The sequence below is a fragment of the Crinia signifera genome, chromosome 5, assembly GCF_055691185.1.
Source record: "Crinia signifera chromosome 5, ASM5569118v1, whole genome shotgun sequence".
In the NCBI taxonomy this organism is placed as follows: domain Eukaryota; kingdom Metazoa; phylum Chordata; class Amphibia; order Anura; family Myobatrachidae; genus Crinia; species Crinia signifera.
The window spans coordinates 6,824,251-6,851,822 of NC_139221.1; the positions used below are offsets into that span (position 1 = coordinate 6,824,251).

The window sequence follows — 27,572 nt, forward strand, 5'->3', positions numbered from 1 at the left end:
CCTGTCTATATACCGACCACAGGACCAGTGCTGTGTAACCCCTGTCTATATACTGACCACAGGATCAGCGCTGTGTACCCCCCGTCTATATACCGACCACAGGATCAGCGCTGTGTACCCCCTGTCTATATACTGACCATGGGGCCAGTGCTGTGTAACCCCTGTCTATATACCGACCACAGGATCAGCGCTGTGTACCCCCTGTCTATATACTGACCATGGGGCCAGTGCTGTGTAACCCCTGTCTATATACTAACCACAGGACCAGCGCCGTGTACCCCCGTCTATATACTGACCACAGGACCAGCGCCGTGTACCCCCTGTCTATATACTGACCACAGGATCAGCGCTGTGTACCCCCCGTCTATATACCGACCACAGGATCAGCGCTGTGTACCCCCTGTCTATATACTGACCAAAGGGCCAGCGCCGTGTACATACTGACCACAGGACCAGCGCCGTGTACCCCGTCTATATACCGACCACAGGACCAGCGCCGTGTACCCCCTGTCTATATACCGACCACAGGACCAGCGCCGTGTACCCCGTCTATATACTGACCATGGGGCCAGTGCTGTGTAACCCCTGTCTATATACCAACCACAGGACCAGTGCCATGTGCTGGTCACCTTGTGTTCTGTGTCCGTGACATGGTACCAGCACATGGTGATTACATGTATGTCACCGGACACAGAACACATGGTACCAGCACATGGGGATTACATGTATGTGTTCTGTGCCCGTGACATACATGTAATCACCATGTGCTGGTACCGTTTGTTCTGTGTCCGGTGACATACATGTAATCACCATGTGCTGGTCACCGTGTGTTCTGTGTCTGGTGACATACATTGAATCATCATGTGCTGGTACCATGTGTTCTGTGACATACATGTAATCACCATGTGTTCTGTGTCTGGTGACTTACATGTAATCACCATGTGCTGGTACCGTGTGTTCTGTGTCCAATGACTTACATGTAATCACCATGTGCTGGTACCGTGTGTTCTGTGTCCGGTGACATACATGTAATCACCATGTACTGGTCACTATGACATACATGTAATCACTATGTGCCGGTCACCTTGACATACATGTAATCACCATGTGTTGGCACCGTGTGTTCTGTGTCCGGTGACATACATGTAATCACCATGTGCTGGTCATCATGTGTTCTGTATCCGGTGACATATATGTAATCACCATGTGTTGGCACAGTGTGTTCTATGTCCGGTGACATACATGTAATCACCATGTGTTGGCACCATGTGTTCTGTGTCCGGTGACATACATGTAATCACCATGTGCTGGTCACCATGTGTTCTGTATCCGGTGACATATATGTAATCACCATGTGTTGGCACAGTGTGTTCTATGTCCGGTGACATACATGTAATCACCATGTTTTTGCACCGTGTGTTCTATGTCCGGTGATATACATGTAATCACCATGTGCTGGCACCGTGTGAGTTGTCCGGTGACATACATGTAATCACCATGTGCTGGTCGCCGTGATTTCTGTGTCCGGTGACATACATGTAATCACCATGTGCTGGTCAGGGGGACATACGTGTAATTACTATGTGCTGGTCACCGTGACATACATGTAATCACCATGTTCTGATCACCGTGTGTTTGGTTTTCCTGTAGGGAACACAGGGATCTCTCAGTGAAGGTGACGGACTGCATCCAGATGAAGGTCCGCGGCAGACGACGGCTGGTATCTGTGGAGAAGCGGAGCGATGCGGCAAAGCCGGACTTCCGCAAGGGTCGGAACGGCACTGTGCTGCACTGGCCGGGACACTGAGCCCCACAGCGGGGTCGTTACTGTTATTTATGCTACAAAGACTCCTCACATGATTATATACCTACAGTATGCTACGCACAGAATGTTCCTCGTTACTGGAATCACAGATACTCGGTGCAGCTGTGTATACGCCGGAAACTGAACATGGCGCAGAAGCCGTCCATCCATTCTGTGTATCTCAGGGCGATTCTGATTGGACAATGTTGGCTCTTTTCATGCAATGGGTGTCTCTGGGAGTAACTGGGTGTTAATGTTGCAGGTGCAGCCCACGCATGAGGTCATCTAGCGGGGGCAGGGCTGCCATCAGAAATTGTGGGGTTCGGACATAACTAAATAGGCACCCCCCCCCCCTCTCAAACCATCCCTGGTCTGGTGAGACCTCCGATGTTCCCAGCACTGACCACACTCTACTCTGTACATTATACCTGAGGAACTCCAGTCCTGAGCGCCCTTCCTGTCTGTGTCCAGGACTGAAATAGAAGCTCTGCTATCACCTGTATATACAGGAACTTGGTTATCATAAACAAAATATTTTATTTTATTACCATTCAGTTTACATAAAGCAGAGTGCAGGCCATTGTTCTCTGTTATCAGCCTCTCTACAAGAGATAGACTCGACATTTTGTACGATTTGGCCGTTTCAGACGGATCGAGATGCCAACACATTCAGCCACCCAGTGTGCGCGCACCATGTTGCTGATGATGCACACTCCCATCGATGTCAGCATGGCCACTGCCACCACATGATGGATTTCCCCCCTACTGAGTTAAACCATGCTGCACTGCAGGTGGGGTAGATGTAACAGGTGCAGAGAGAGTTAGATTTGGGTGAGTTCCTTTGTTTCTGTGCAGGGTAAATACTGGCTGCATTATTCTTGCACTGCAAATTAGATATCAGTTTGCTCACACCTCACCCACATGTAACTCTTTCTGCACCTGTTACATCTGCCCCCTGCAGTGCAGCATGGTTTTGCCCAGTCGTGTGAATTTTTTCTTTGCTAACAGACGTGAATCAGGCCCAATGTCGGTTGCTGGTTCTGAGCACGCCACGCTGGGCGTATGCTGCTGATTGGCTGGCACTGAGTAGGCGGAGTCACTGTGTTCTCCTGCATGTGATGTAGTGGGAGGAATGTTTTATGTTTATAATCTCATTTGCTTTTTATAAAATATTCATGATGCTTCTTATCGTCGTGTCTGTAATTAATGGAACATAAATGCGAATCATCCAGTGACCGCGCACACGGCGCTCTGAGGCCGCAGCAGGTTCCCAGGCTGCGGATATTCACAGGTCTGAATCAGGCACTTTGTACGAGGCCAGGTTGGGTCACATCACTGCATCATTCACCTACTGCATTGCAGGTCGGACCGCCAGCCTCACCACCGCCCAGACCGCCAGCCTCACTCCCACCACCACCCAGACCGCCAGCCTCACCACCGCCCAGACCGCCAGCCTCACTCCCACCACCACCCAGACCGCCAGCCTCACCACCGCCCAGACCGCCAGTGTCACCCCCACCCAGACCGCCCGCCTCAACCCACCCAAACCACCACCCAGACCACCAGCCTCACCTCCCACCACCACCCAGACCGCCAGCCTCACCACCGCCCAGACCGCCAGTGTCACCCCCACCCAGACCGCCCGCCTCAACCCACCCAAACCACCACCCAGACCACCAGCCTCACCTCCCACCACCACCCAGACCGCTAGCCTCACCACCGCCCAGACCACCAGCCTCACCCCCACCCAGACCACCAGCCTCACCCCCACCCAGATCGCCCACCTCACCCCCACCCAGACTGCCCAGACCACCACCCAGACCGCCAGCCTCACCCCCACCACCTCCCAGACCACCAGCCTCACCTCCCACCACCACCCAGACCGCTAGCCTCACCACCGCCCAGACCACCAGCCTCACCCCCACCCAGACCACCAGCCTCACCCCCACCCAGATCGCCCACCTCACCCCCACCCAGACTGCCCAGACCACCACCCAGACCGCCAGCCTCACCCCCACCACCTCCCAGACCACCAGCCTCACCTCCCACCACCACCCAGACCGCTAGCCTCACCACCGCCCAGACCACCAGCCTCACCCCCACCCAGACCACCAGCCTCACCCCCACCCAGATCGCCCACCTCACCCCCACCCAGACTGCCCAGACCACCACCCAGACCGCCAGCCTCACCCCCCACCACCACCCAGAACGCCCGCCTCACCCCCTCCCAGACTGCCCAGACCACCACCCAGACCGCCAGCCTCACCCCCACCCAGACCACCAGCCTCACCTCCCACCACCACCCAGACCCCCCAGACCACCAGCCACACCCCCACCACATCCCAGACCACCAGCCTCAACCCCACCGCCTCCCAGATAGCCTAGCCCATACCACCAGCCTCACCGCCACCACCTCCCTGACAGCCCAGCACAGACCACCAGCCTCACCCCTACCACCACCTCCCAGACAGCCCAGACACCCGCCTCACCCTAACAAACCTCCCAGACTGCCCGCTTCACCCCCACCACCTCCCAGACTGCCCAGCACAGACGACCAGCCTCACCCCCCCCCCACCACCTCCTAGACTGCACAGCCTCACCACTGCCACCACCCAGACAGCCCAGGCCACCAGCCTCACCCCCACCACCTCCCAGACTGCTCAGCACAGACAACCAGCCTCACCCCCACCACCTCCGAGACAGCCTAGCCCAGACGACCAGCCTCACCCCCCCCCCCACCACCTCCTAGACTGCACAGCCTCACCACTGCCACCACCCAGACAGCCCAGGCCACCAGCCTCACCCCCACCACCTCCCAGACCACCCAGCACAGACTGCCAGCCTCACCCCCACCACCTCCCAGACCACCCAGCATAGACCACCAGCCTCACCCCCACCACCTCCTAGACTGCCCAGCCTCACCACTGCCACCACCCAGACAGCCCAGGCCACCAGCCTCACCCCCACCACCTCCCAGACCACCCAGCATAGACCACCAGCCTCACCCCCACCACCTCCTAGACTGCCCAGCCTCACCACTGCCACCACCCAGACAGCCCAGGCCACCAGCCTCACCCCCACTACCTCCCAAACCGCCCAGCTCAGACCACCAGCCTCACCCCCACCACATCCCAGACCGTCCAGCCTAGACCGCCAGCCTTACCCCCACCACCTCCCAAACCACTCAGCCTAGATAACCAGCCTCACCCCCACTACCTCCGAGACAGCCTAGCTCAGACCGACAGCCTCACCCCCACCACCTCCGAGACAGCCTAGCACAGGCCACCAGCCTCACCCCCACCACATCCCAAACCACCCAGCCTAGACCACCAGCCTCACCCCCACCACCTCCGAGACAGCCTAGCTCAGACCGACAGCCTCACCCCCACCACCTCCGAGACAGGCCAGCACAGACCACCAGCCTGGCCCCCACCACCTCCCAGACCACCAGCCTCACCCCCCACCTCCCAGACTGCCCAGCACAGACCACCAGCCTTACCCCCACCACCTCCCAGTCCACCAACCTCACCCCCACCCAGACGTCAGCCTCACCCCCACCACCTCCCAGACCACCAGCCTCACCTCCCACCACCACCCAGACCGCCCGCCTCACCCCCACCACCTCCCAGACCGCCCATACCACCAGCCTCACCCCCACCACCTCCCAGACCGCCTGGCCTAGACCACCAGCCTCACCCCCACCACCTCCTAGACCACCAGCCTCACCCCCACCACCACCCAGACTGCCAGCCTAGATGGCCAGCCTTACCACCACCACCTCCCAGATAGCCTAGCCCATACCACCAGCCTCACCCACACCACATTCCAGACCGCCCAGCCGATACCACCTGCCTCACTCCCACAACATCCAATACCGCCCAGCACAGACAACCAGCCTCACCACCACCACCACCTCCCTGACAGCCCAGCACAGACCGCCAGCCTCACCCCTACCACCTCCCAGACAGCCCAGACTCCCGCCTCACCCTAACAAACCTCCCAGACTGCCCAGCACAGACAACCAGCCTCAACGCCACTACCTCCCAAACCGCCCAGCCTAGACCACCAGCCTCACCCCCACCACCTCCGAGACTGCCCAGCCTCACCACTGCCACCACCCAGACAGCCCAGGCCACCAGCCTCACCCCCACCACCTCCCAGACCACCCAGCACAGACTGCCAGCCTCACCCCCACCACCTCCCAGACCACCCAGCATAGACCACCAGCCTCAACCCCACCACCTCCTAGACTGCCCAGCCTCACCACTGCCACCACCCAGACAGCCCAGGCCACCAGCCTCACCCCCACTACCTCCCAAACCGCCCAGCTTAGACCACCAGCCTCACCCCCACCACATCCCAGACCGTCCAGCCTAGACCGCCAGCCTTACCCCCACCACCTCCCAAACCACCCAGCCTAGATAACCAGCCTCACCCCCACTACCTCCGAGACAGCCTAGCTCAGACCGACAGCCTCACCCCCGCCACCTCCGAGACAGCCCAGCACAGACCACCAGCCTCGCCTCCACCACCTCCCAGACCACCAGCCTCACCCCCCCACCTCCTAGACTGCCCAGCGCAGACCACCAGCCTTACCCCCACCACATCCCAGACCGTCCAGCCTAGACCGCCAGCCTTACCCCCACCACCTCCCAAACCACCCAGCCTAGATAACCAGCCTCACCCCCACTACCTCCGAGACAGCCTAGCTCAGACTGCCAGCCTCACCCCCACCACTTCCCAGACAGCCTAGCACAGAACACCAGCCTTACCCCCACCACCTCCCAGACAGCCTAGCACAGACCACCAGCCTCACCCCCACCACATCCCAGACAGCCCAGCACAGGCCACCAGCCTCACCCCCCCACCACATCCCAAACCACCCAGCCTAGACCACCAGCCTCACCCCCACCACATCCAAGACAGACTAGCTCAGACCGACAGCCTCACCCCCACCACCTCCGAGACAGCCCAGCAGACCACCAGCCTCGCCCCCACCACCTCCCAGACCACCAGCCTCACCCCCCCCCCCCACCTCCCAGACTGGCCAGCGCAGACCACCAGCCTTAACCCCACCACATCCCAGACAGCCTAGCACAGACCACCAGCCTCACCCCCGCAACATCCCAGACAGCCTAGCACAGACCACCAGCCTTACCCCCACCACCTCCCAGACAGCCTAGCACAGACCACCAGCCTTACCCCCACCACCTCCCAGACATCCTAGCACAGACCACCAGCCTCACCCCCACCACATCCCAAACCACCTAGCCTAGACCACCAGCCTCACCCCCACCACCTCCGAGACAGCCTAGTTCAGACCGACAGCCTCACCCCCACCACCTCCGAGACAGCCCAGCACAGACCACTAGCCTCGCCCCCACCACCTCCCAGACCACCAGCCTCACCTCCCAGACTGCCCAGCGCAGACCACCAGCCTTACCCCCACCACATCCCAGACCGTCCAGCCTAGACCGCCAGCCTTACCCCCACCACCTTCCAAACCACCCAGCCTAGATAACCAGCCTGACCCCCACTACCTCCGAGACAGCCTAGCTCAGACCGCCAGCCTCACCCCCACCACTTCCCAGACAGCCTAGCACAGACCACCAGCCTTACCCCCACCACCTCCCAGACAGCCTAGCACAGACCACCAGCCTCACCCCCACCACATCCCAGACAGCCCAGCACAGGCCACCAGCCTCACCCCCACCACATCCCAAACCACCCAGCCTAGACCACCAGCCTCACCCCCACCACCTCAGAGACAGCCCAGCACAGACCACCAGCCTCGCCCCCACCACCTCCCAGACCACCAGCCTCACCCCTCCACCTCCCAGACTGCCCAGCGCAGACCACCAGCCTTACCCCCACCACATCCCAGACAGCCTAGCACAGACCACCAGCCTCACCTCCGCAACATCCCAGACAGCCTAGCTCAGACCATCAGCCTCACCCCCACCACATCCCAGACAGCCTAGCTCAGACCACCAGCCTCACCCCCACCACATCCCAGACCACCAGCCTCGGCCTCACCACCTCCCAGACCGCCCAGCACAGACAACCAGCCTCACCCCCACCAAATCCCAGACCACCAGCCTCGCCCCCACCACCTCCCAGACAGCCTAGCTCAGACCACCAGCCTCACCCCCACCACCTCCCAGACAGCCCAGCACAGACCACCAGCCTCACCCCCACCACATCCCAGACCGCCCAGCACAGACCACCAGCCTCACCCCCACTACATCCTAGGCAGCCTAGCTCAGCCACCAGCCTCACCCCCACCACCTCCCAGACCGCCCAGCACAGACCACCAGCCTCACCCCCACCACATCCCATACCGCCCAGCACAGAACACCAGCCTCACCCCCACCACCTCCCAGACAGCCTAGCACAGACCACCAGCCTCACCCCACCACCTCCCAGACAGACCAGCACAGACCACCAGCCTTGCCCCCACCACATCCCAGACCGCCCAGCACAGACCACCAGCCTCACCCCCACCACATCCCAGACCGCCCAGCACAGACCACCAGCCTCACCCCCACCACATCCCAGACAGCCCAGCACAGGCCACCAGCCTCACCCCCACCACATCCCAAACCACCCAGCCTAGACCACCAGCCTCACCCCCACCACCTCCGAGACACCCCAGCACAGACCACCAGCCTCACCCCACCCCCACCTCCCAGACTGCCCAGCACAGACCACCAGCCTCACCCCCACCACATCCCAGACAGCCTAGCACAGACCACCAGCCTCACCCCCACCACATCCCAGACCGCCTAGCTCAGACCACCAGCCTCACCCCCCACCACCTCCCAGACCGCCCAGCACAGACCACAAGCCTCGCCCCCACCACCTCACAGACTGCCCAGCACAGACCACCAGCCTCACCCCCCACCACATCCTCGCCCCCACCACCTCCCAGACCACCAGCCTCACCCCCACCACCTCCCAGACAGCCCAACTTCAACCCCACCACATCCTGCACCAACCACTGGGTCTGGTTGAAATATGAGACAAATGGGGGTAGATTTGCTAAAGCTTTTAAGACAAAGAAGTGGTGGAGTTGCCCGTAGCAACTTGTCCAATTTTGGCTAAGATTTATGGTTGCTAAGGGGAAACACCATCACTTGGCTGTTTAAGGAAGCTTTGATAAAGCTACCACCATAGGGTGAGGCGATGTTGCCAATAACAACCAATCAGATCCTGTCTATCATGGAGAAATGATAAGATAGAAAGAATGAGTATCCGCGCTAGAGATCCTGGGCTGTTGGTAAATTATTTCACTGTAATCAGGACTATGAAGTATTGGAAGGGTTTGCAGATGTCCAGGATGTGTGGGGCTGGGGTCCGTGCGTGGCAAAGGTGAGGGATGGATTGGGCAGTGGCATCGGGGGTACAGTGGCAATATGCAGTCCAGGAGTGGATGGGCAAGTTGTGCCGCGGGGGGGGGGGGCGACATCCCGTCCAACCCGCGGTATACGCTTACCTGTCTTCTCACGTCCCTCGTCGATCGCCTCAGCAACGGAGAGCGCCATCCACTGTGGGGACCCGGTGAGGACCCACCGCCCAATCCTTCCCTTCCCTTTGCCCCGCACGGACCGCAGCCCCACACATCCTGGACATTTACTTCCACGTTCCAATATTTCATAGTCCGTACACCACCAGCACCTTACTGCAGGTCATTCCTATAACTATATGCTTCATTTAAACACCCAGGACACCGTCACCGTACCTAGGTTGTTGTTTATCAGTGAGCACACACAAAATGGAGGGTGAGCGCTAGGCTACCACCGTATCTATGGAGAAATTATAGACAGAACCTGATTGGTTGCTGTGGGCAATGCCCCTTTTTTCATTTGTAGAAGCTTTGGTAAATATACTGCCATAGGGGGTGATTCAGCCCCGTCACCGATGGTTGAGATTTCAGCATGCGTGACTATGCATATGCCTTCGCTCCATAGTGGGCAGAATGGGGGCGGGCAGGGGGCATCTCCATAAAAACAGGCTGGGGCAAATGGGGTAACGCTCCTGATGCAGTAATCGCACAGGTAGAGATTGCAGACAGGTAGGGATAAAGGGTCACATGTACCACTTATGGCTTCTTAAGGGTTAAAATAAAGACTGGATTTAGGATGTGCCAAGTTCAGATATAAGATGTCCTTGGTATTGTAACTCAGCAGAAGCGGGGACTGCAGCCCGTTTCTCTTTCCTGGCCAACACCAGGGGCAGTATTATCAGGCCAGTTTCACCCTGTCCTAGAGAACGGGCCCTTTAATAAGACTGGGAAGCGCTAAATCCTAATTTAATACCGAAAATACAATGTTCGATCCTCTTATAGATATGACGTAAAGACACAAAGATCCATTTTCAAAGTTTTATTTTAATTAAAAGTGCCACTTTCCATGTCCTCCAAACAATAGGACATTACCCGGCTGTGGGCGCACAGAGCCCCCCACCCCACCCCCGCAGTGACCCGCTATCTACCCCCACATATCACACGTTCCGCACAGACAAGCTAACCAACACGAAACCCCCAACCAAATATTTCAACCATCTTTCTCATCTTCACCATTTGCTGCCGACATCCGGCCACCGATGTAGGCGGCTTCATACACAGCGGCCATATTGTTGCGTTCTTTCATGTTACTTCTAGTGGGGACTCACAGCCAAAGTGCTCGTCCCTAATTTTTTCCATGAAAACCAAAGCAGGAATCCAGGCAAAGGACGTGTGTGACCAGGATACGGAGATGCGGCCTAAATACATCAGTCTTCTTCCAAGGCCGTGGAGCAGACAAGATTTTTGTAATTCCTCTGGAATTAGAAAGGCCGGAAACCCTGGGCCCCTCCCTCCGGGCGGAGAGATTCCAGTGTCCACACATAGAAAAAACAGTTCTTACAAAGATAAAAGAGAAATGAGCGCAAACGTTCTGCACCCTGCACACGGAGCCAGGACGGTCTCTATTATGTTCTTATGTTTTCCCGTATACAATAAATAATTTACATAGTGAGGCGGACACCAAGGTCATGCATGCAGCACACACACACACACACACACACACGGACACACGGACACGTGAATTATTCCACCGCCCGCTAATATATACAGGAAAGCATTTGGTGGCTGGGCTCGGGGGGATGGAAGGGGCTTATAAATCCAATCCGGTCCTGTAGCGCCTGAGCTGGGGTCACACGATTCCTATACAACATCGCTACTCACGAAGGTGACATAGAAAAGTAGGTTGGTGACGTATCCCTGGGGAGGTGGGGTATTTACCACTGGGACCCCTCCCACCACAGAGTAGAATTACTGACATGGACCTGTGTATTGGATCTGCTAACGAGGGAGACACTGGACGTGTTGGCCTAGAACTGAACCTATGCACAACCAGTGGTCAATCGGAGGAAAATGTGATGACAAGATTTCTACGGCAAGCTCATGTTACATCTGGTCATTCCAACTAGACAAAGTCATGTGATGGGGCTGGGGTCAGTAAGAGGGTAGGGGTCAGTAAGATCTGAGGGGTGTATGAGGGTAGGGGTCAGTAAGAGGGTAGGGGTCAGTAAGATCTGAGGGGTGTATGAGGGTAGGGGTCAGTAAGAGGGTAGGGGTCAGTAAGATCTGGGGTGTATGAGGGTAGGGGTCAGTAAGAGGATGGTGGTCAGTAAGATCTGAGGGGTGTATGAGGGTAGGGGTCAGTAAGAGGGTAGGGGTCAGTAAGATCTGAGGGGTGTATGAGGGTAGGGGGTCAGTAAGATCTGAGGGGTGTATGAGGGTAGGGGTCAGTAAGATCTGAGGGTAGGGGTCATTGAGATCTGAGGGGTGTATGAGGGTAGGGGGTCAGTAAGAGGGTAGGGGTCTGTGAGATCTGGGGTGTATGAGGGTAGGGGTCATTAAGATCTGAGGGATGTATGAGGGTAAGGGTCAGTAAGATCTGAGGGTTGTATGAGGGTAGGGGTCAGTAAGATCTGAGGGTAGGGGTGAGTGACATCTGAGGGGTGTATGAGGGTAGGGGTCAGTAAGATCTGAGGGGTGTATGAGGGTAGGGGTCAGTAAGATTTGAGGGTAGGGGTCAGTAAGATCTGAGGGGTGTATGAGGGTAGGGGTCAGTAAGATCTGAGGGTAGGGGTAGGTAAGATCTGAGGAGTGTATGAGGGTAGGGGTCAGTTAAGGTGCGTACACACATACAGATTTTTCTGTCTGATCTATCTGGTGAGAACAAAACCCTGGAAATGTATGGGAGCATATGACAATCAAAAAATTGTTCCCAAACACTTGAAAACAGACAGTGATCAGTCAGACAAATTGTTTAAATCATTCTGATATAACAAATTTATCAAAGCAGATTTTTTTTTTCTGTTTTCCTGCATTTGGGTAGAGATTTTTGATTGTCATTTGCTCCCATACATTTCCATGTTTTTGTTCCCAGCAGATAGATTGGACAGATAAATCTGTACGTGTGTACGCACCTTAAGATCTGAGGGGCGTATGAGGGTAGGGGTCAGTAAGATCTGAGGGGCGTCTGAGGGTAGGGGTTAGTAAGGTTAATGGGTGTGAGGACCCACACCCATGGTGCATGTTTATGGGATGTACTATCATGTTGTTTTACAGTATATTGTCTTTTTCATTTTATGGGGAACTGTATACACAGAATAATATAACAATTTCGAATTAACTGCCATATAGGTGGCAGCACCCCAATAGTAATGCCGGACTAACAGCCGTATAGACGGCAGCACCCCAATAACAATGCCACACTAACAGCCGTATAGGTGGCAGCATCCCAATAACAATGCCGGACTAACAGCCGTATAGGCAGCAGTACCCCAATAACAATGCCAGACTAACAGCCGTATAGGCGGCAGCATCCCAATAACAATGCCGGACTAACAGCCAGATAGATGGCAGCACCCCAATAACAATGCCAGACTAACAGCCGTATAGGCAGCAGCACCCCAATAACAATGCCAGACTAACAGCCGTATAGGCGGCAGCATCCCAATAACAATGCCGGACTAACAGCCAGATAGATGGCAGCACCCCAATAACAATGCCAGACTAAGTCTGATAGGCGTCAGCAGCCTTATAACAGCTGAGTCTATAGGAGAAGCTTAGTCAGCCTGTGTCTCAGCTAGCTACTGCTGGGATAGGTAATAGTTGCACAGACACAGGTTGCCCCAATGCTTAATCCATAGAATGTGGAAACAACTTGCACAGCAATAGGGTAATAGTGCATTTACCAATGCGGGACTTGTGGCACAGCCACAGATAATGCCCAGGGGCTGGTAGGTTTAGTGCACGTCAGACCAATGAGTGAGTCTCCGCAGACAGCGGCTCTATAGCGTTACCGGTCTCCTTTGGCCTTAGGAAACTGTCATCCTACACAGCTAACACAACGTAATAATACGTTACCATCACCTGCCCACAGTGGCTGCTGCCATTTTGTGAACTATCAATATACTAGTGGCATCGTGTTGGCTTGAGGTTGCTTTTTTAAATTGCTTGCCCCCACCAATTTGCACACACATTTCTAGTGGTGCCCACACAGCTGGCATCAATGCATAAGTTGCTTTGTGCCTCATACCTCAGTAAGGTTAATGGCTGCTAGTGAACCAGAAGGCCACACATTTGTAGTCCACGTAACGGCGCTACGGCTGCGAGCAGGTGATGGGATTACACTGTAACCATTTAATTTGCTTTTAGTCCTGTATGTGGTGGAACCCAGGCTACATAGATGAGGTATCAGCACCACAATGCAGCAAGTCTAATTATACCGGCAGGTTACATGTATCGCTAATGCTTCCAGTGTAACTGCAGAGGATCCATTAGTGGCAGCATCGGGAGAACTGTATAGGAAAATAATCCGTTTTACAGCTATACACATTCCATGACCCATTCACCAGCTGGAGAACCTGGGTGCAGTTGGGGAATAGATGGAGAACCTGGGTGCGGGTGGAGAATAGATGGGGAACCTGTTTGAGGGTTGGGAAGAGATGGAGAACCTGTTTGAGGGTGGGGAAGAGATGGAGATCCTGGGTGCAGGTGGAGAATAGATGGAGAACCTGGGTGAGGGTGGGGAATAGATGAGAACCTGGGTGAGAGTGGGGAAGAGATGGAGAACCTGGGTACCAGTGGTGACTAAATTGAGAACCTGCGTGCGGGTGGTGAATAGATTTTGAAACTGGGTGTCACTGGTGACAAGATGAAGAAACTGGGTGAGGGTGGGGAAGAGATGGAGAACCTTGGTGCGGGTGGGGAATAGATGGAGAACCTGGGTGCGGGTGGAGAATAGATAGGGAACCTGGGTGCAGATGGGAAAGAGATGGAGAACCTGGGTGCAGGTGGGGAATACTATGGAGGTCCTGGGTGCAGGTGGGGAATAGATGGAGAACCTGGGTGCAGGTGGGGAATACTATGGAGAACCTGGGTGCAGGTGGGGAATAGATGGAGAACCTGGGTGCGGGTGGAGAATAGATAGGGAACCTGGGTGCAGATGGGGAAGAGATGGAGAACCTGGGTGCAGGTGGGGAATACTATGGAGAACCTGGGTGCAGATGGGGAAGAGATGGAGAACCTGGGTGCAGGTGGGGAATACTATGGAGAACCTGGGTGCAGGTGGGGAATAGATGGAGAACCTGGGTGCAGGTGGGGAATAGATGGAGAACCTGGGTGCAGGTGGAGAATAGATGGGGAACCTGGGTGCGGGTTGGGTATAGATGGAGAATCTTAGTGCCAGTGGAGAATAGATGGAGAACCTGGTTGCAGGTGGGGAATTGATGAAAAACCTGGGTGCAGATGGGGAAGAGATGGAGAGCCTGGGTGTGGGTGGGGAAGAGATGGAGAACCTGGGCGAGGGTGGGGAAGAGATGGAGAACCTGGGTGCGGGTGGAGAATAAATGGAGAACCTGGGCGAGGGTGGGGAAGAGATGGACAGCCTGGGTGTGGGTGGGAAATAGATGGAGAACCTGGGTGCGGTTGGGGAATAGATGCAGAACCTGGGTGAGGGTGGGGAATAGATGCAGAACCTGGGTGAGGGTGGGGAATAAATGGAGAACCTGGGCGAGGGTGGGGAAGAGATGGACAGCCTGGGTGTGGGTGGGGAATAGATGGAGAACCTGGGTGTGGATGGGGAAGAGATTGAGAACCTGGGTGAGGGTGGAGAATAGATGGAGAACCTGGGTGAGGGTGGGGAAGAGATGGAGAACCTGGGTGAGGGTGGAGAATAGATGGAGAACCTGGGTGAGGGTGGGGAAGAGATGGAGAACCTGGGTGCGGGTGGGGAAGAGATGGAGAACCTGGGTGAGGGTGGAGGATAGATGAGAACCTGGGTGCAGGTGGGGAATAGATTTTGAACCTGGGTGTCACTGGTGACAAGATGAAGTGGGTGCAGGTGATGACTAGATGGAGAACCTGGGTGTGGGTGTTGAATAGATGGAGAACCTGGGTGCCAGTGGGGAATAGAAGGAGATCCTGGGTGCCATTGGTGAACATATGGAGACCCTGGGTACCAGTGGTGTCTAGTTGAAGAACCTGGGTGCCAGTGGTGAATAGATGGAGACCCTGGGTACCAGTGCTGTCTAGTTGGTGAACCTGGGTGCCAGTGTTAAATAGATGGAGAACCTGGGTGCCAATGGTGTCTAGTTGGAGAACCCGGGTGCCAGTGGTGTCTAATTGGAGGACATGGGTGCCAGTGGTAAATAGATGGAGAAGCTGGGTGCCAGTGGTAAATAGATGGAGAACCTAGGTGCCGGCTGTAAATAGATGGAGAACCTGGGTGCTGGGGGTGACTATTTGGAGTTTCCTATTTTGTAATTGACATCGTCACCTTCATTATAAATATATCGGGGGAGAGCGTAGAATGTCAGCACCACCAACATGACAAGTGCCCACACAAGTTACAGACATGACAGCAGCCAGGCAGACAGTAAGCAGAATCTTCATTTGTTTCCTACCATACCCTGTGTTCATACAGGTCAGTGGTCATTACAGTACCCATCATGCCCTGCTCCAATGACCCCTTCATCATGGGTAGAATCACTGCTCATGTCCCCACACATCACCTCTGCTGCAAGCAGACAGGCAGAGGGACGTTCTCTGTAAATGTCAGGGAGCTAATACAGCAGAAACAGGCAGAGATGTAGGTCACCGCACCACACACACACACACACACACACACACACACACACACACACACACACACACAGAATGCCCAGGAGGCAGAGCCAACGTGTCTCCGTGCACACGCACCACAGTACAACACACAGGGTACATTGCTGACACGCGCAGCGCACACTGGCAGCGTACCTCTCTCCTACAGACTGTGCCTCGTGCCTCAGTGATGCCACCAGTGTATAGTGGTTTGCCTCCAGAGAAGCAGCAGCAGGTGACAGGCCATATATTCTGGATTTCCACATTGTGGCTAATGGTGACGCCCTATTACCAGCCACTGATCATTAAATGAGATGGAAAAGCATTTATTTACATAAATCGGGCAAATAAATGGCTGCGGGAATGAGAAGCAGCCTCCACCTTGGCCGCAGTCACCGGATACACACAGAGCCCAGCGTAACACTGTATACAGGCCATAGCCATACACACAACCATCCGCATCAGTGGGGGAGAGATAAAGTGCCAACCAATCAGCTGCACTCGATATTACAGGCTGTGTTCGAAAAATGACAGTAGCCAATTGGTTGGAATTTTATCTCTCCCCACTGGGGAGATGGGCAACCAATCCAACGCTATCTATTACTGTATCTTCTAGAAATGCTAAATAAATAAGAAGTAGGTTCTGATTGGTTGGCCGTAGTTACATCCCATGTAAAACAGAACTCCCATCTTAGTAAATAAGATTTAAGTGTTTAGCCGTTTAAACCCCAGTTTTCCAGCATTACAGAATACAGCAGAGCTAATGGCATTATTATCGGTTGCATGTTTCGGATGCGTCCTCCCTCTCTGCCGGATGAGGCTTCATGCATGTAATATAGAACAGACGCCCTGGAGACATGTCACACGTCAATCTATTTCTCATTAACTTAAAGCCAGATCAGTGTGCTGGCATCAGCCAACCCGGCCCATCCGGAGATTAATAATCAGAGTCCAGGCTGGGTGCTCCTGCTTGAGCACAGGTGTAACAATATCCTAAGATCCTAGAGCATAATACCTCATCTTCCACATAAGAACACAACCCTGTCCCTCATTCTACCATACACAGCTGACGTTAGCCATTGCCTTCTGCAATAAACTGGATAATCTGCAGTAAAGTCCTATCATTGCAGCTACAGGATGCGTCTACAAACAACTGGCTATTTATGAAGATAAAATACTGACAACGGCCCTCGTACACCCTCCCCACACTGCAGCCCACCCTTCCACATGTTAGGGAATAAACCACAGACATAAAATAAAAGAGGTATCGTTACCAATAAAGTATAGTTCTTAAATAAAGTCTGACACGTCACATTCATGTATACAAAGGGATTGGAGAAGAGACCGTCCACCATGACCCATCTCCACCAGCCATTGGGGGCCTCTCAGCCTCCTCATCTCTGTATGGTTCTGAAATATTTCCAGCTCCGAACTATAAATAGGGGGGGAGTTCCCGTGATGAATATTTTTTCCATTCCAGGGCTCCGAATTGCACATTTATACAAAAATACTGGTAGGAGGTAAGAGTCTGGTCCTTTGGGATGAGTGCGGGCAGCTGCTACCCAGTGACTCTTCTATCCATTACAGCGAGAGAAAGGTGATGTGAGTGCCAGGCACTTAATGGCCTAAAATAATGGTGCACGTTGGAGGGTGGCCAAGGTGCCTCAGATTTCCACCACAAGTGGACAATGCACAAAAGGCTGAATGTGGTCCCTTTTTTTTGGCTACTGGTTCAAGTTTGGCCAGAGATGGTGGTTCTCAGAGCTGACCTTCAAGTGCTGTGATTGTTTGACCTGTTCTCTCCTGGGACAGTCACCGGTCCAGTACTCTAGAGAACTCATCGCGGTTACCCTCGTTTTTTAGGTCAGCAAACACCTGGGTGAAATAGTGTGGGTCCGCATTTATTCTCAGCATCTTAGCACTCATGGAATCAATGATGCAAAGACATCGGTCCCAGAAGGCATCTTTGCCTGCTTCCACGAGGAAAGGTTTCAGGGGGTAGGAGATCTCATTGCCCATGTAAGAGTAGGAAAGATACAAGCAGGTCAATAGAGTGGCTTGCAAGTCATGCTCGGTGGCCACTGAGTCCCCGTCAATGACGTCTCTGCAGAGCAAGTAGACAAAAACCACATTAGCCGGGGTGACAAAGGCTTGGTCTTGCCATCCTTGGAGAAGCAAGGAGCGATCCACACTACGCAGCCAAAGTATAGGGTCTGTGGGTGACAAATGTTTCAAGCGGTAACATCTCCTGCAGAGAAATTCCCCTAGGCATTTCAGTAGCTCACCAGTGGAAGCTTGGACTATGACCCTCTTTGGAGAGCCACCACCAGTGGTGCTGGAGACCTTCTTGATGGACGATATCTGCTTGGAGGTAAGAGGTGCCAAAGGTTGGCTGTCGTAGCTAGAGAGGTTGGCACAAGACAAAGATTTTTTCACATTCTCATGGTTCAGATGGGCAACATCCTTCTGGTAATTGTTGTTGACGGTTCCCTTCCTGGAGGTCCTCTTCTTGGTGGAGGCCACCAGCCTTTTCCAGGTGAGGGCAGGAATGAACATAGAGTGCCGCTTCAATGTCTTTTCGGGCTTCTGCCCACTGCCCTTGCTAACATTGGTATAATGAGCCAGAGATCCGGAGCCATCGTCATAGAGGCTAGCTTTCCGAGAGCCTGGGGACAGGGAGAGGACAGTGCCCATGGCTAGCAGAGGTCTTGATGAGCAATACCAGGACTGGGAGGAGTCCGAGCAGCCTCTGGGAGAAGCAATTAGTCCAATAAATATCCACTCTTGCTCTGGGCTGATTAATTGTAAGCGGAAGAATGTGACTGAGGGCTCTTTGTTGCCTGCATTGCAGCTCCCCCTGAAGACAGCACACTGACAGGGGCAAATATGCTTCTACACAGGGCAGGGGGTAAGGGGAATGCTGGCCCCTGCAGATAAGATTGTTCTGGATCCTGTGATTAGCAGCTCCCTCGTGCCCCCCCGAGTGCACAATGTCCATTCAAAGCATTGATGGAATAAATAGAATAATTAGTGGAGTCTGCTGAGGATGTTGTGTCAGAATCTCAGAGGATGGAGCCACACAGATGCTGCTCTGTCCAGCACGAGGGTCTTCCTGCAATCCTTATTCCGAGATGTCGTCTGCAGACAGGAGGGGGGGGGGGGCAGATGTTACCGGGAATAAAAGGGGAACTGGCTGGAAGCTGCCTCTCCCCTTCACCACCTCCGACAGAGGATTCTCTTTTTATTGATCCGTCCTTGTCTTGCTGCCATGAGAAATGTTGGCTGCAGATGAGGTCTCTCTGGATGACAGGTGGAGTACAGTCAGGTGTATAAGGAGGAGCGCAGGGATGGAGCCAGCAGCAGCATTTGCACAGAATAATTCATGGATACATCGCAAATAGAGATATCCCACTGACACAAAGGAGGATGCGGAATCTCAGCCACCGTCAGACAGCGGAGGCTTTCCCGGAAGGGGTTCAGGCTGCTGATTCCTTCTGGATCAGGGGAGATTTTGCATTAGAGGGTCAGGCGTGTCTCCCCGGTGCAGATGCACTCCTGGCCCCTGTGCTGTCACTGAGAGGAGCCCAGATCTGCCGCATTGGTGCTCAGCATCTGATGGTAGGAGACAGGAGATGCTGGGAGCAGAAGGGCTGATCCTGTTTCCCTGCTCACAGGCATCTCTGTCTGGCTGATCCAACCAGCTCTGGGCTTCCAGGGGGAGAAAATCCCAGGCATTGTGATTTGTTCCCTGCCTGCAGCCTCAGCCCCTCCTGACTCTGCATCCGTGTGCTGTAGCAGGAATTATACTGCCCTCTGCAGGCATCTCCTCTCCTTCCCCATCAGGTCTTTGTTCCAGGGAGTTATTCAGAATATAATCCATTGTTATACATAACTCACCCATCACACATACAAAGCCTCAGCCACATTCCGCCAGCAAGCTGCGTCCATTGTGGAACCACAAGTACCTGCAGAGCTGTCATCAGCAATAGATGCAGAATGTGGGGACATCTATTCCCCTAACAGGTGGATGATTAGAGGGTGGAACGTGCTGGGACTTATGGTACCACAGCAGGTGGAGAGCGGCAGGGTGCAGCACGCATGAGTAAGTGTCACTGCAAAGTCCCCTTACCTGCACGGCGAATACTCCCCAGCTTTCAGTTCTGGTTCCATAAGCTTTTTTTGGGTCACAGAGACTGGTACCCGTTGATGCCACCCTAAAGCTGGGCACTAGAAGATTAGCTCCATACACAATTTTGTCAATGGTTCCTGCTGAACACCTGGGCAAACGATATAGGGCATAGACACTGAACGCTCACAATATCGTTCAGTGACGTCACCCTGCCCCCGCTCCGCACATGCAGTTATTGACAACACAGAGAAAATGAGCTGCATGTACAGATGATGGAGGGGATCGTTACTGACCCGTGCATCGTTATATCGCTCAGAAGGGACAAATTGAGCAATATCGTTTAAAATAATACTCCCATCCTGCAGCCTAACCCGGCCATAGTGCCCAATCCTAATACTCCCATCCTGCAGCCTAACCCTGACCTCCCCATAGTGCCCAATCCTAATGCTCCTGTCCTGAAGCCTAACCCTGACCTCTCCATAGTGTCCAATCCTAATACTCCCTTCCTGCAGCCTAACCCTGACCGCCCCATAGTGCCCAATCCTAATGCTCCCGTCCTGCAGCCTAACCCTGACCGCCCCATAGTGCCCAATTCTAATACTCCCATCCTGCAGCCTAACCCTGACCTGGCCATAGTGCCCAATCCTAATGCTCTCTTTCTGCAGCCTAACCCTGACCTCTACTTTTGATTCAGTTGGATAATACCATGATGCTGGTATATGTAAACCACTAGGGAGGCAAAAACAGTATGGTAGAAATGGTGCGGGCAGCCCACATCCATACAGACCTATGTCCCGGCACTCTCAGGTATGTTCATACCAGGTGTATAACATATGAAATTCCTCAGCCGAATCACATTTCTCCTGCCGGAGTGGTTTCTTAATCCAGAGATCTACCAATGGTTACTGTGCAAGTGGGGCCTTCTGCAGGTGGATCTCATGGCCTCTTGACACAACTTCAAAGATCCACTTTTTTTGTGCAAGATCCAGAGACCCACTGGCTTTCCCAATGGATGTGATGAAGGTTCATGGGATTTTCATCTAGTATGTCTGTGGCACATCAAAGACTAACAGGTGATGGTACTCCTAGTGCCTCTGGACTGGTCACGTAAGTTGTGGTACACCAACATTCTCAAAATGTTGGTAGATCCCAGGTGGCTTCGACCAGACCTGCTATAAAAAGGTCAGTTTCTACACAAGTGCCTTCCTCAAATTGGTTTATTGGCTTAGCTTCTGAGATTAAACTTTTGAAAGCATGGATTTTCTCCCTTGGTAGTCCATACTATAGTATGGGAACTCAACATCTTGTGTTGAGAACAGGGAAGGATTCATACCTCAAAATTTCACCTCTCCCATATTTTGGCCTTCGTTCATTGGGGTGTGGAGGCCAGTTTAAAGCTTTGGTCTTTGAAAGTACAGATCCGGGACCTGTCAATTTATTTCTGCTGCGTTTCACCCTTGGACCAGGGGTGTAAACATTTTTCCGTTGTGTGGTGCATATGCAACCACTGCTTCATCCACCAATAGCGGATCTTAATCTTGTCCTAATGGCTCTCAAGCAAGTTTCATTTTAGCCTTTAGATCTAGCGGATCTTCAGTCCATGACTTGGAATGGAAGCTGGTCTTCCTTATAGCTCTTGCCTCAGCTTGGCAAGTTTCCGTGATAGGGGCTTTATCTATTCTTCCATGACAACACTGCGGTTCTTTGTATTGTTCCTACTCTCCAGGCAAAAGTGACCTCGGCTTTCCACTTTCCAAGCTCTGCAGATCTCCTTTGACAAGACTGTCCACCACATAGGACCTCTGCTTCTTCTTTATGATGCACATAAACGTGGTTGGCTGGCTACAAAGCAGACTGGCACCAGATTGAGTGTGAGTACATTCCACTAGGGTGGTGGTGATATCCTAAGTAGCACGACGTGGGGCCGCGGCAAGTCTGTCATGCAGCTAACTGGTCCTTCATCCACGTTTGCTCATTTTTACTATTATTATAGGTTTGTCTCCGATACGCAGTTCTGTCAGGCAGCCTGAGCCTCCCGTCCTCTGGGGGCTGCTGTTGAACGTCCTATGGTCCAATGTCCCCCGGAGAAATCTCAGGTAGCATAGGATGCCCCCCAACACTGCAGAACAATGATGTGTAATCACACAGCTAGTGCTATAAGTATTATAATCACCAGCACACTGTTTATATGGTATTAGGCATTAGGGATGTCCATCGATGCCATTGCCATCAATGGCAATATTGCAACTGGCTATCGATAGTGGCATACTATGCAATGGATGACCATCAATTTTTTTCCTATTGGTGGTCATCAAATTTTGTTTTACCGATTGGCCTATGGACCAATCAAAATATGGAGGTGGGGCTTCATGGGTGTCAAGGGCGGAGCTATGCTCTGTGTCCCGGCCCCTTGGGGAAAAAAAAATATATATATTTGTTTATGCTTGACATCAATGGAGGGAATCATTTGGTTCTCCCCCCATTGATGGCAAAACTATTCTACATTGACCATAAACCATCGATGATTTTGAGTCATCAATGTCCATCCCTACCATCCACTGGCCAGAGGCCTCTTCATACCTTAACACCAGTTATCTTCTTTGGGTTGGGTGCAGACTTTAGTGATAGTATTGGTATAATGATCTAAGAGGAGCCAATCGCAGCAGGATCATTCATTGCTGATTCTGCCCCGTTAACCCCCCTCCACACAAGACAAAGTGCTCCCCAATTCTTTATTTCCAATAGTCTATCCTTCCTAGGCAGCACCTGGGCCCGGCGTGGCTCTCTATGCCCCTGCTGGGAGCTTATATACAAATATCTCACAGATATTGGGTTTAGATCTTACAGCCTGCTGTATAATTACTAACATACAACTCTACAGCGTCCTCTCTTGTATTATTCACCTATAGATTTAACACCTGCCAATCAGAATAGGCCGCCACCTCGTACCCCGCAGGGGGTGTCTTTACGGTTTGTAATAATTCCATGGTGGAAATTGGTGCTAATATATTTCTGCTTTACACTTAAGTTATGGTATCACACCATGTACTATTCCTAGCGCCTTCGTTCTCAGGGTGTTGTATAAAAAGTTGTTGTATCAGTTTATAAGCCGCATCCTCAGCAGACATCATGGTAATGCGCTATATAGCCGTACACTTAGCAGTTCCGCACACACCGCATTTCTAATCAGCTTTGGAGAGAACGTTGAATGTACTTGTTTTAGTTGTGTAAGTTCGCACAAGATATAAGTAAGCAATGCGCAGATGTCACATCTGAGAGGTGACTCTGGGCTGAGGCTGTTGTGAAACGGAAGCTGGGTTCTATAATACTAGGACACACAAATGAAGCCTAGACATACGGTGGATAAGGTGAAGGGGCCAAAGGCGTGACTGCAAGGGATACTTGGAATTGCTGAAGAACTGGAACGTAGAAGACTAGTAAATGGACTGAAAAACATCACAATGAAGATAGGAATCGGTGCTGACCGATGTTGACCATCGATGGTGGAGCATACACCAAGGAGCACTGCAGGAAAGTATATAGGTCAGGCAGATACCAATAACACAGGCACAGGAGTGTTCACCGATGTTTAGCACCGATGGTGGTAATATCGATGTTGACACTCTGAGGTGGTGACCGGTAGGATGGTATTAGATACATGAGCAGGTTGCAAATAGAAGTAAGCAGTGAAGAATATAGTGAACGATGGAATGGTGATGTAGTATGGACTTGGTTAGAACAAAGGCGGTTCCAGGCTGGATACTGGAGGAGGTCGGGCCGCAGCAGGGTGGACACACTCAGGAGTAACTGGAAGCACTGTTGCTCTGTACACACAGCTGAAAGACGCTTAGTTTACATGTCTGCCCCCCCCCCCCCCCCCCCCCCCCCGGGTCGACATGGGGCGAAAAACCCCATGTCGACCTTACCAGCAGACGAGCGAGGGAGTGTATGGCTTTCCATAGCTTCCTGCTATGGAAAGTCATCCACCCTGGGGAAAATCGCAGGTAAGAGCGAAAAACGCTCAGTGTGTATGCACAGGACAAGTACAGGGCATATAACCATAGCTGCATCAGCAGACGGCACTGGCATAAGTATCAGTGGGCAGAGAACCGCAGTCCCCTATTGCAGAGTATATAACCCAGGAGACAGTGACTTACAGCTGAATACAATAGAGGACAAGTACAGGGCACATAACTATAGCTGAATCAGCAGAGGGCACTGACAGAAGTATCAGGGGGCAGAGAACAAGGGATCCGCAGCGCCCTATTACACAGTATATAACCCAGGAGACAGTGGAAGAAATCACGCTCCCTTGCGGATTATCTCCATTTCAAATTCATTCTTTCCTCCTTCAGCTCTGCCCTTGCTCTGGCCAAGGAATCCTACTTTAAGTCCCTCATCCTTTCGCAATCATCCAATCCCCGCAGGCTCTTCGCCACCTTCAACTCCTTGCTCTCCCCCCCTCCTCCAGCTCTTCCGTCCTCCATCGTAGCCGCTGATTTTGCTACCTACTTTTCAAACAAAATCTCCTCTCTCAGGACTGCCATCACTGCTGCCATGACCTCACCCTCTCCCTCCTCCCCTCCTACATCTCCACTCCCCTCCTTCCAACCCCTGTCCTCATTTTACCCCACCACTGCTGCTGAAGTCCACTCTATCCTTCAATCCGCTTCTCCCTCCACCTGCCCGCTCGATCCTATCCCCTCCAATATTATCCGTCGTCTCAGTCCGTCAGTCTGCTCTCACCTGGCTCACCTCTTTAATCTTTCCCTATCCTCTGGGATCTTCCCTTCCTCCTTCAAACACGCTCTTGTCTCCCCAATTCTCAAAAAAACAAATCTGGACCCCAACTCTCCATCCAACTACAGGCCCATCTCCCTCCTCCCTTTTGCCTCCAAGCTCCTAGAACGTCTGACCTATAATCGTCTCCTAAGCCACCTTACTGCTAACTCCATTCTAGACCCCCTCAAATCCGGGTTCCGCCCTTTACATTCCACTGAAACTGCCCTGACCAAAGTCACTAAGGGGAAATTTACCAATATGAAAAACCTAGTTTTTCGTATTGGTATTTTCCCTACGACTGCATACGACTGTTTAAGTCGTATGCAACCTCGTGTTCCGGAGGATCAGTTACAAAGCAGTCATATACGACTGCTTTGTAACCCTCCGATGGTGTAATGATTCGTATTAGCGGCCGTATATACGGCCGCTAATACGAATTATTTCTAGCAGTCTGCACGGATCAGTCAGATCCGTGCAGGCTGCATGGTGTAAAAAAAAATAGAAAAAATAAATAAATAAAAAAAAAACCGGCGTGGGGTCCCCCCCACAGCCGAAACCAGCACCAGGCTAAAGGAGCCGGGGCCGGTAATTAAAAATCAGGGAGCCCGACAAATAGGGGTTCCCCGATTTTTAACAACCAGCCCCAGGCTCCAGGTCCGGGGCTGGTTCCCAAAATACGGGGGACAAAATGAGTAGGGGTCCCCCGTATTTTAAGAACCAGCCCCAGGCACAACCAGCCGGCAGGGTAATGTCACAGCCGGGGGACACTTATAATATAAGGTCCCGCGGCCAAAACATTCTCCCTACCGACCAGTCAGCCTGGCCAGGGGCCCTGGGGGAGTGGGGACCCCCCCAATGAAGGGGTCCCCCCCCTCCAGGACTTACCTGACCAGGCTGAAGCCTGGTGCTGTCCTCGATGCCCCTGGGCGGTGGGCATCGAGCTGATAAATGGTGTAAAAAAAAGATGAACCTATTGTTTTTTACTGTGGCACTACAAGTGCCAGCAAGCCTCCCCAGCAAGCTGGGACTTGGAGAACCACAAGTCCCAGCCTGCTGGGCATTAAAGGGCCCGCTGGCACTTGTAGTTCTACAGTTAAAAAAATAGTGCACAAAACACACTGACACACTTTTAAAATAAAACTTTATTACACACAAAGCCCACACATACTAATACTTACCTATCTTCTTCCCATAGGTCGCCCTGGTCCTGTGTCGGCGTCTTCTGGTCCTGTGTCGTCTTCTTCCTCCATGTCGACCGTCGCTGTCGCCGTCCGGATCCGACGAAATCCATTTGGGAAGCTGTGGAAGGAAACCATACTCACCTGTCCCAGCGCGACGTAGTCCAGGTAAGGGTCTTTGCAAAAAAACAAAACGAACACCCCGAAACCAGACCGGACTGACGGAGACGCACGTGTGTTTGTTTACATCGTGCGGCTCCGCCTCCCGAATGCCGCTATTGGCCGCCTTGCGGCCTAGCGGCTCCTGATTGGCCGCTAGGCCGCAAGGCGGCCAATAGCGGCATTCGGGAGGCGGAGCCGCACGATGTAAACACCGTGCGTCTCCGTCAGTCCGGTCTGGTTTCGGGGTGTCGGTTTGTTTTTTTGCAAAGACCCTTACCTGGACTACGTCGCGCTGGGACAGGTGAGTATGGTTTCCTTCCACAGCTTCCCAAATGGATTTCGTCGGATCCGGACGGCGACAGCGACGGTCGACATGGAGGAAGAAGACGACACAGGACCAGAAGACGCCGACACAGGACCAGGGCGACCTATGGGAAGAAGATAGGTAAGTATTAGTATGTGTGGGCTTTGTGTGTAATAAAGTTTTATTTTAAAAGTGTGTCAGTGTGTTTTGTGCACTATTTTTTTAATTGTAGAACTACAAGTGCCAGCGGGCCCTTTAATGCCCAGCAGGCTGGGACTTGTGGTTCTCCAAGTCCCAGCTTGCTGGGGAGGCTTGCTGGCACTTGTAGTGCCACAGTAAAAAACAATAGGTTCATCTTTTTTTTACACCATTTATCAGCTCGATGCCCACCGCCCAGGGGCATCGAGGACAGCACCAGGCTTCAGCCTGGTCAGGTAAATCCTGGAGGGGGGGGACCCCTTCATTGGGGGGGTCCCCACTCCCCCAGGGCCCCTGGCCAGGCTGACTGGTCGGTAGGGAGAATGTTTTGGCGGCGGGACCTTATATTATAAGTGTCCCCCGGCTGTGACATTACCCTGCCGGCTGGTTGTGCCTGGGGCTGGTTCTTAAAATACGGGGGACCCCTACTCATTTTGTCCCCCGTATTTTGGGAACCAGCCCCGGACCTGGAGCCTGGGGCTGGTTGTTAAAAATCGGGGAACCCCTATTTGTCGGGTTCCCTGATTTTTAATTACCGGCCCCGGCTCCTTTAGCCTGGTGCTGGTTTCGGCTGTGGGGGGGGACCCCACGCCGTTTTTTTTTTTATTTATTTATTTTTCTATTTTTTTACACTGTAGCCTGCACGGATCTGACTGATCCGTGCAGGCTAAAACGCAAATAGAACAGGAAAATGGTGTTCTATTTTCCTGTCGTATTTGCGTGGGTGTTTCACACCACTAAGCAGCCGTATTGTCAGTACGGCTGCTTAGTAAATCAGAAACCACCATTCTTTTGAATGGTGATTTCTGTCGTATCCTATCGATGGTGTAGGGCATTCGTATTTGTAACTACAAATACGA

The 27,572-nt window shown here is 53.0% G+C and overlaps 2 protein-coding genes and 1 pseudogene across 2 annotated transcripts in view; 1 reads left to right on the plus strand and 2 right to left on the minus strand.

Moving 5' to 3' along the window:
* LOC146079830 (unconventional myosin-Ig-like) overlaps window positions 1-2,987 on the plus strand; it is a 194,502-nt gene extending 191,515 nt beyond the window's left edge. The window contains 1 exon segment of the mRNA XM_083186470.1: window positions 1,651-2,987. Within this exon segment, the coding sequence (XP_083042596.1) occupies window positions 1,651-1,807 (157 nt within the window). The 3' untranslated portion in view covers window positions 1,808-2,987.
* Window positions 2,988-10,167: 7,180 nt separating this feature from the next.
* Window positions 10,168-15,688, minus strand: LOC146079832 (uncharacterized; annotated as a pseudogene).
* LOC146079892 (cyclin-dependent kinase 5 activator 1-like) lies at window positions 15,164-19,696 on the minus strand. The gene has a single exon (XM_083186576.1). It carries the CDS (start codon window positions 18,651-18,653, stop codon window positions 17,772-17,774), a length of 882 nt encoding a protein of 293 aa, XP_083042702.1. The 5' UTR covers window positions 18,654-19,696; the 3' UTR covers window positions 15,164-17,771.
* Window positions 19,697-27,572: the final 7,876 nt, after the last annotated feature.